Source organism: Halyomorpha halys, unplaced genomic scaffold, assembly GCF_000696795.3.
Source record: "Halyomorpha halys isolate HHAL.00 unplaced genomic scaffold, Hhal_1.1 Scaffold52.1, whole genome shotgun sequence".
In the NCBI taxonomy this organism is placed as follows: Eukaryota; Metazoa; Arthropoda; class Insecta; order Hemiptera; family Pentatomidae; genus Halyomorpha; species Halyomorpha halys.
Genome location: NW_027104988.1, coordinates 1843902 through 1853935, shown reverse-complemented (window position 1 = coordinate 1853935; position 10034 = coordinate 1843902). Strand labels below are relative to the sequence as shown.

Sequence of the window (10034 nt, the reverse complement as noted above, 5' to 3'; positions counted from 1 at the left end):
GTGTGTGTGTGTGTGTGTGTGTGTGTGTGTGTGTGTGTAACTCAGCTCTGATGTTCTATCAAAAAGAAGTTGTAGGATGAATATATAAACAGACTAGTATCACTTCAAGAATTAAGGATTGTTCTGATGGACGAGAGTATGAAAATATTTATTCTAAACCTTATCAGGTTAATGTTACATCAAAAGGAAGATATACCTAATTAATACAGAAAGATAAAATACCTGCCCAATGACTTTCATAATTTTATTTAAAGGATACCCATGGTATCATCCTTTCCTTCCAAAATGAAAATAGAGAAATCATATGTACGAGATCATAATCTCGAAATGTTTCCTTGTGTTTCAAAACTTAAATGCATCATTCCTACTCAACTGTTCCACCAGTCCCACTAGGAAATTCACATTACTCTGCTAGATAAAATATTACATCCTAATTTGTTTATGCAATCAAATCTATATACCAAGATCTTAAATGAACAATCCACGAAAATGTTAAAATCCACTGTCGACATTCCACTTGTCATTGAAATCTCAGGGATATTAGAGGGATAATCAAGGGGATCTCAAGCTCAAACTGCTTTCATTTAAATTAAACAACTTTAAAATATTCTTAATACAATTAAATTACTGATTGAGTTTTTTCTTTCCTCATTACAGATTAAAGATTACTATGAATTCAAAATCAAGCACAAGAATGTTTATGATGGTTTAGTTCCTAGTAAAGAAAAAAATATATTTTCCCATGATGTTATTACGGTTCTCCCTAAAAGGGATCAAGAGGGAAGGAGAATTCTTGTTCTGTCTCTTGGAAGTGAGTATTTTCAAAGCTGCATCCATTATTTTTTTTTACAAACTTTTTTTTTTAACATTATATCAATATAGAGTAATGGTTGTGCTAAGGAGAAGTGAAGAATGCACAAATAAGTAATGGTAGAAAAGTGAGGATAGTGTAAAGATGTGACATGATTTCCTATATGAAATTCAAATTATGAAAAATTATGAGGTTTAAAGTACATAAATATGGGACAGTGGCCCCGAAACGTTGTACTATAATATGATAATTTAATATAAATTACATTCAATTGGAAGTTTATTAACCTCAAAAAATTTTTATGAATCGACTTACCAGACTTCCTAAGAGAAAATCCAGAAAGAATTTTATATATTAAAATATACTGTTTTAATGTATTTATAAATGTGTTCATAGACAAACTTTATGTTTTGGTTACAATTTTTTTTTTTTTTTAATTCATACAATTAATTTTCATATAGAGAAGTGGAAGCACAATAAAGTTTCTCTTGATGAATTTTACAAAGCAGCTGTACTGTTTTCTGAAGCGGCAGCTCTAGAACCAGAAACTCAAATATGTGGAGCACAAATTATTTTTGATATGGATGGTCTTTCCCTCCAGCAGACTTGGCAGTTCACTCCTCCTTTCGCTAAGAGGATAGTAGATTGGCTTCAGGTAAAACCTCTTAACTGTTCTGATATGATATATTATTATATTACCTTAAAGGTTTCTTAAGCATTATGCATTTCAATAAATTATATTTAGTGTTGTTAAAAGATCATTAGTTGACTGTGTAATTAATTGTATGAAGATGGTCTGGGTGGAGTTCAAGAAAGGGTAGAAAAAGCTTTTTATTAGTAACTAACATTTTGCCCCACTTTGAGCCGACTCCTGAGTGATGTAAAATAACATCTGATCATTTTATATCTAGCAGGATTCAGTCCTGCTTGATATAAATGCCCTGCAAAATGAAGCAAATCATTGGTTACCAACAAATATTTTCTTTCGCTATTTTATATACCTTTCTTCCTTCCTACTTACATTTAGTATTGGTTTTAAAAATTTTAATGAAAAAACTCATTGTCTTACTTAATTCATACTATCATTAAAATTTGATTTTAAATAACAATTTTCTAATAAATTGTCGAGTTTGTACCAAATAAATAAAAAACTAAATCAACCGATTTTATTTCACTTCATAAGTTTTTGGAACTTTTCATGATTTATAGATATTTAAAAATTATTCTTTACTTACTGATAGAGTTATAGTTAAAATTTTATTTATTTCAAATCAGAAGTACCTCTCTGATTTGGAGAGAAATATTAGGTAGAGGATGGGGAGGAACAGTCAACTTGTCAATGTGACAGCAAACAGCTGTCATCCATCTCTAATGAAAAGTAAGAATAAAAGAGGATTTTTTGAAAAGAATAGCTTTGTCTTTTCCTGGGTGCCACAGTTTCAGCCATTTTACAATAAATGTGGTTCATGCAAGCATGTTTTATGCACATGATTAGTACATGTCCGAGTGTATTGATGCGTAAACACAAAAGGACTGATCTCTATTAAAAAAAAAAAATAATAAAATAAAAAAATAAACTTCAGTTTGATGTCTGTTTTAATCATAAAGAAATATAAAATAGTTACTTATTTATTCTACTCACAAGTATCATTGGTCAGTGGTGTGTCACACTGTGTCAAAGTGAAATATATGAACATACCCACATATTCACTTCCAGATTGATTGATTATTAGATATTATATTCAATTAATTTTATGGTGAAGTTTATTGGTATAGTAGTGAATATTACTTTTCTTGTTACAGGACAGCATTCCTCTGAGGATCAAAGGAATTCAGATAATTAACCAACCATACATATTTAACATGGTATTTGCCCTCTTCAAGCCTTTCTTAAGAGATAAGCTAAAAAGCAGGGTAAGTAATAAATGTATTTCTTTCAAATGTTGAGACCGTTTTCTCTTAACCAATGATGTTTATTTAATTTTTTTTTTTATCCTTTTTACTATCATGATAAATTATATATTAATTGTTAATTATTAACTATCAATCAAAATGATTGAGGAAAAATATCGTTAAGATATCATCAATCCCACATGATAAAAAAAAAATATTCAAGAATAAATTTTTTTGTTATTAATTTTATTTGTAAACAATTCTATTTTATATGTATATATGTTATAGATATTTTAGTGATGTTTTGGTCTTTATTGATTTTAGTCATTTCAAAGTTTTTTCATTACTCTTTTGCCCAAGCCGTCTTACTAAAATTCTTTGGTATTATAAATACACTCTATGGAATTATTAGTTAATATTTTTTCTTAACAATTTAATAAACTAATATTTTTCTTAAAAATTAAATAAACTAATATGTTGTTTTTTCTTCTTATTTTCGGTAAAAGTTAGTTTTATATTAGATTTTTTTTAATAACTTGTTTACCTTATTTTTAATCTCCAGAGGTTTTGTAGATTGTCAATTTTAGTTATGTTTTTTCACTCTTAAAAACAATTCATATTTTGTAATTGTTACTACTTTAATGCACTCTGTTAATTAATGAGGTCCTAAGAATATTTTTCCTTACTCATTCTGATTGATAATTAATTATATAAAATGAATACCAATAATATAAAAAGATTCATTGTTTACTTTAATGTAATTAGTGAAACTGTTAGGATAAATTTTGCATTATTTCCTTTATAATTATGACAAGTTTAGTTAATTTTATCTTTTATCAGATTACCTGGAAAGTTTTTTCCTGCATCTCTATTTTATTTGTTTCAAATACAGAATCACCAGCAATAAGTTGAAATCAAACATTCTAGTTTTTTCACTACATTCTTGTCCGATGTCTTTAATGTCAAAAATACTCAACTATGTTTCATTCCAAACTCTGCAAGTGCTGATGCAGTGCAGTTTTGATGAAGTTGATCTGAATGTTTGTATCAAATTTTTTTACATCAATCTCTTAAAAGAAAATTTCAGAACTGTGAAATATTTTATTCCAGATATTGTGTGTGCTATTTTATGCACATCTTTCAAATATTTTATTTGCAACAACAATCTAAAACAACTGGAAACAAATGACAAAAAATCTTTAAAATGGTCTACAATTAGTTTGTGTAGTATAAATTAGGCACCTAAATTGAGAGCCCATGCTGTAAAAGATAGAGCTAAGGAGAAGTAGAAAGAATAGGGAGCTCTCTGAACTTTAATATTTATTTTTTGTTAATTTGCTAACAAAAGAGATATTTTTTTACTTTTAGATCATATTCCATGGCAGTGACAGGAAATCACTTCACCAACATTTAGACCCTTCTTGTCTTCCAGAAGAATATGGTGGTACCATGACCCTTCCTTTAATTCATGGCTTGCAATGGTATGAAATGCTCGTAAAAATGGAACCAGAATTCGAAAGTATGTATCTTTTTGTTATCTTAATAGTTATAATATAACACGAGAATTTAATATTAGCTTTAACATTAAATTCTCGTGTTATATTGTACTTATCTTAATAGTTATAATATAATATTATTAATATAAACATATTATATCATTTTATTATAATGTTTAAAATAAAGGAGTTTAATTTTATATATCTTGATATTTTAAGGATTTTATTACAAATAAGTCAATTACTCATTGAATTACCACTTTTAGAATAAAAATGCTAAAGTAGTGATAATTAAAAGTATTTTGAGGTCTTATTTTGTATTAATTAATTATAGTGCATGAGTAACTGAGAAAGAAAGTTTTACTTATTGTTTTCCAAAAAAAAAAAAACATTAATTAGGGAAAACATCTTTTTAGCATAACAATAAATAATGCATTATATTTAATCCTACTATAAAAAATTTGGAAATTTTCTCATACACTTTTATTACTGTTTCATTAAAAAAAATTTTTTAAATTTTAAACTGTAAGTTTTGTATCTTTTTTTAAGCAATCATGATCCATAATACATTTTTTATGAAATTAAATTGGTATCTTGAAATATCATTTTTCCTCTTTAGAAACAATTTTTAAGAAGGTAAAGAAGTCAACAAAAAATTTAGACAAAATAAAAACACAAGACAGTTTCTTTCCTTAGTAGTTGATACTATTTATTAGGAAAATTTTAAAGTATTAGACAGAGAAGTATTGGTCTCTGAAGTTGAGACATACACTGGGAAAAATCAGACTTTTAATATTAATCATCTCAGGCATAAATATATTCTTTTTTAAAGTAATAATTCACAATTTAAAAAACTATATACTTAAAAAGTCGCTATTAAATAGTTCTGGTTATACCTAGACTGAAGTTACCGACTACCAGAATTTAAGTAGGAATGAGATAAATGTACTTTAGTTTGCTTACATTTATAAACTTTAATTTACATCATAATAGAAATATTTATATTTAATTCTGTGCTGCAACTGTCATAATTTCCTCGTGATAATATTACTTAAAAAACTATTTTAATTTTTCAGAAATCAACTGCTATGGATACAAGAAAGGTGCCAAATAAGGACTCAAATAGTAAGAAAAAAATCAAAAACATTCAACTAGTGCCAATATTTTTCGTAAAATCAAACATTTGTAAAACACCTTGTAGTTAAATATTATAATGACTTTCCTAATTTTAGGTATTTCTAACTTATTGTTAAGTAATCAATCTTCCATTAATTTGCTGTAATTTCAGTTCCAAATTGTTTACAGTAAATATATATCTTGGGTGTTGAATAGAAATAAAAATGTATTTAAAATTTAAATAAATACATCACAATTGTATTTAAAGGTGTAAGGTATAGACCATACTCATTAAAATAAAATTATTTTATTAGTTCTAGATATAATTACCAAACAAGTATATAGTGAATGTTTTTCTTATTTATCTGATAACTGTTTATTATATCTATATTATTAATGAGAGTCATTTCTTGTGTAATTAATTTTTTTTATTTTTTTGTTTATCAAATATATTAATCAGAATTGATACCATTTACTTGCACATAAAGTGATGAAAAATATATCAGTACATTTCATAAAAATTATAAAGCAATCTGTGGTATTAATTTTAAGTTTGTTTCTCATTGATTGTAAAATTAAAAGTGATACAATATATTTTTTTAATCAGCCATAAATCTATTATGTTAAGCCTTCAAAGTTATGTTTTCATAAGAACATTGCAATAATTGCTAAATCATTTATTTTGTGCTATTTAGTTGACATTGAGTACATATTGACTTTAAATTAATTTCCTAAATTTATGACTTATATATTTACAACATCTATAAAGACCAAATCATAGAATGTATTGTTAAGTCAGCACAAGCCAGATATTATGACAAATACATAATTTTCAGTTTCTTTTTATTAATTAAAAATTCATGATGATAAAAATAAATTCATTATTGTTATATATGTATTTTATTACATAATAACATACTAAAAGATTCATATCAATAATAAGTACAATCAAATAAAATAAATGTTGTATTGATGTTTCCTTCACTTATCAGTATAAATATGTTCCCTGAATATTGTTGACCTTTATCATTGTTACCTTTATCATATTTTTAAGCTGTTCAAAAATAAATTAATTATTATATAAACATTTTTGTAATCAAATGTTAAAATCTGCTCAAATTGTGTTATATTTTATTTTATGTGTATATTTTATATATGTACATATATAAAAAGTTGTTAATTGTTTAAAATTATATTGAAAAATTATATTAATTTTATCCTCTTTTTCTGTGATCTATACTTTTGTCATCTCAAAACTGATACTTACGGTTATTACAAAAATTATGTATTAAAAAGTATTAATGTAAATATTCATTAGTTTATGAAATGTTCAATAAAAATATTAATAGTTTTAAGGCAACTTTCGATTTACTTCCTGCTAAATACGAATATTACCAGTTTTCTTTCACCATTTTCAGTTTCCTTAAACAAAATGGCAGCAGGGATTTCACTTTAGGTGAGGTATGGAGGGAATAATCCTCCTTCACCCGCTAATTATACGAAAACTCAAATATTTGAAATTTGAGAATCTACTTCAAAATGTGAAAATTATGGTTAAAAATTTTACTCAAAGAGTTGCTAAAATTTAAAAACAATTTGTCTCTACCTCTAAAACTAAGTTAAGTTAAGAAATTGGAATTTTATTGCTGTGATTTTTTTTTTGTTTTTTTAATATCTTAATGGCATTGGAATTTTCCATACAGCCAGGTAAAATTATTTATTTGTATTTCGATTATTTTCATCGTGGTTGGGGATTGAAGTTTTTTATTATGTGGGACCACCACTCAATGAAAAAAGACAACGCAATTCACAACAATTCAAACCGGCACTGCCATTAGACCTCAGAATGGTAAGGCTGTGCCCAACCACTGAGCTGTGGGCTGCCCTGCTGTAATATTGATAAATCAAAGAACAATATTGTTGTCAGGTATCATCCTTTCTAGTAGGTAAGAAAAAGTTCAAATCCAAAGGAATTTGGAAGATTTAAATATTTTATAGTTGACATATCTTTAAGTATGCAGAGAGAGAAGGTTGAGCAATTTTCCAGGTGCTCAGGCTGTTTTGGGGGGTGATAAGAGTTAACTAAAAAATCTATAATAAATAATACCACATACTTTTATCATACTCTGATTGTGTAGCCTAATTTATAAATGTGTATTTTGTTTTGTTTATGTAGTACAATGATGTTAACATAATAAACCTTAATCCATGTTAATATTATTGACTGAAATAAAACACAAGAAGTATTGAGTGTCAGTATCACTACCTCCCAGGCCCTGGCTCAACTGATGGCAAGCAGCGCTATAAATAGTTATCAGAAGTCTTCACATTATTTCATAATTATTTAGAAGAAATTTATCTTCTAAAAATGATTTTCCATAAAAATCACAATTAACAATCCACATTTTACAATAACAATATTTTGGAATTTTTTCCTCATTAAAATTCCAACACAATAAACAATGAAATCACTTTTCGAAGATATGCTTCACCTAAATAATTATGAAAAAATAACACCATATAAAAGGTAAAAATAATTAGGTTATAAAAAAATCCAACCAATAAAAATAAAAGATTTAATTTATATAAACAGTAAGAACTTACTTTAACTTGTCCTTGCCAGTATCTAAAAGTTATCAAAACATATTTTTCATCAACTCAAGTTTCACACAACAAGTTCATGTTAGAGAATTAAGAAATGTGAAGTGTCTAAGCCCCAAAGATGTTCTGGTAAATAGTATCATTCAGAAATATATCAAATTGATTATGTGATTTGGGAAATGTTTGTTTAGCCAAATTTGCACTTGTTACACCAAGAAGGAAGAAAAATATTGACAAAGAAAAGAAAGATGAATTTAACCGAGAAATTAAGTCATCAAAAATACAATTGTAATGTAATGTCCAACTATAACCCAGAACAAGTATATTACACCAGACTTCTTTTCACTAGAATCCGAGTTGTTGGCAAAAATTTTATTATTCTATATTTATTAAAATATCTAATTTTACATTATTTATTTTCTTACAATCTTTAATAATAATTTATAGTTAATGAGTGGTTTTTTTTCTATAATTAGGTTAAATCTATCTATTGAAAAAAAATAAAAGGTCGTGAAGTACATTAATAATTTTCTTCACTTACACTAGGACATTCAATTAGTGCAAAACATGAACATAAAAACTCATAGAAAAAGAATTTGGAAATTACATGTGAACTTGCATTACTCAAAAGATAATTTTCAATTAATACCAGTATAATTTTGTTCATATACAGATTAAATGATTTTTGTTCTTATTTATTGAAATGAATAATATTTGTAATCTTCTTAACTAATAACAATTACAAATATTGAGGAAAATCTCAACATAAGCAAAAGTAATATCGAAACTGCAAATCGCTTCAGTATTTATCACTTGGAAGTATTTATTAATTATAAAAAATACATAGGTTTTTAGAGAATCAGTGGACCAGAAATGGACTCTAAATGATTGTAAGTTTTGATCAAACAAGAGGCCAATATTTTAGTGAAATAATTATAATCTTGAATTCGTTCAATATAAATTTTTTTTGTATTTTAATATATTTTGAGGTTGATTTTAAAATATTTATTATTCTTCTACTGGTGTTTCAAAATAACTGATTTGTATGACTACTACAGATTGGATCGCCCTGGTTCACTTATTGTTTAGTATGGGTAACATAAATAAATATAAATAGATTATACTTTTTATTTTTCAGACTAAATAAGAGAAAATTAAAGACACTGTAATTTGTATACTAGCCCAGTAGTAAAAATATTGAAAATATAAAAAATGAATGGAAAAAGTAAAAATTCAGGAAACTTAGTTCTGGAAAATATTAATCAAACTTTTAAACTGTAATGATTCAATTGTTTTCAGTAATGTAGACTGCAATCTAATAATTTTAATTGCATATAGGTTTGACACAATCACATTCATTGAAAAAGAAATATCATTCTATAATCATGCGAATATTTTAAACAGATTAGCTACCATATAAACAAACGTAGAAATGTATCAGGTAATTAACCACAATAAAATACATGTTATTGAGTAATTCATTTGTATTTTACTTATTTTGTAAATGTTGCCACTTAGTATTTAAATACATCCATTACTGATAGTCTTTTATTACTAATTGTAAGTTTATATTACTTTTATATTTTAAATTTTTAAAACTATCTCGCTTAATATTTTTATCCATTTACATGCATATTTTAAATAAATTCAGTACCTGATATTTCTTATTTGTCTGGATATGTATTAATTATTTTCATAATAATTTGTAATTTTTCAAGCATTGTCAATGATTAATCCTTCTTAAATACAATTATTGCTGATTTCAATTTTTTACAAATCGTAAATTTTTAAATAGTTTTAGTTTTTTAATTGTGTTTCATATTATACACCAATTTCAATTATTTCTGTATAATTTTTAGTTTCTCCTGCAATTTCATTTTTGGTTTAGAACTTTTTGTAGGCAAATTAGTTTTAGATCTGAAATTTTAGCTATCTTATTATATATTTGGAAATTTTTTGTTCCATATTTTACTGGAAAACTTTAGAACATTGTCAAACCATTGTAACAAATTATCAAAGTTATATGAAATTGTATTCAAGAGATTGATGAGCCACTATGTCAAAGATTCTAATAAAATTGAACTTTACTCCCAAATAGAATTGCTGAACCTATACAG

General features: G+C 25.8%; 1 protein-coding gene across 1 annotated transcript in view; it reads left to right on the top strand.

Moving 5' to 3' along the window:
* Positions 1 to 6672, top strand: part of LOC106691603 (alpha-tocopherol transfer protein) — a gene marked incomplete at its 5' end in the record, with an annotated part of 18952 nt that extends 12280 nt beyond the window's left edge. The window contains 5 exon segments of the mRNA XM_067047231.1: positions 658 to 811; positions 1273 to 1466; positions 2615 to 2725; positions 4073 to 4223; positions 5277 to 6672. Coding sequence (XP_066903332.1) covers positions 658 to 811; positions 1273 to 1466; positions 2615 to 2725; positions 4073 to 4223; positions 5277 to 5314 — 648 coding nt within the window.
* Positions 6673 to 10034: the final 3362 nt, after the last annotated feature.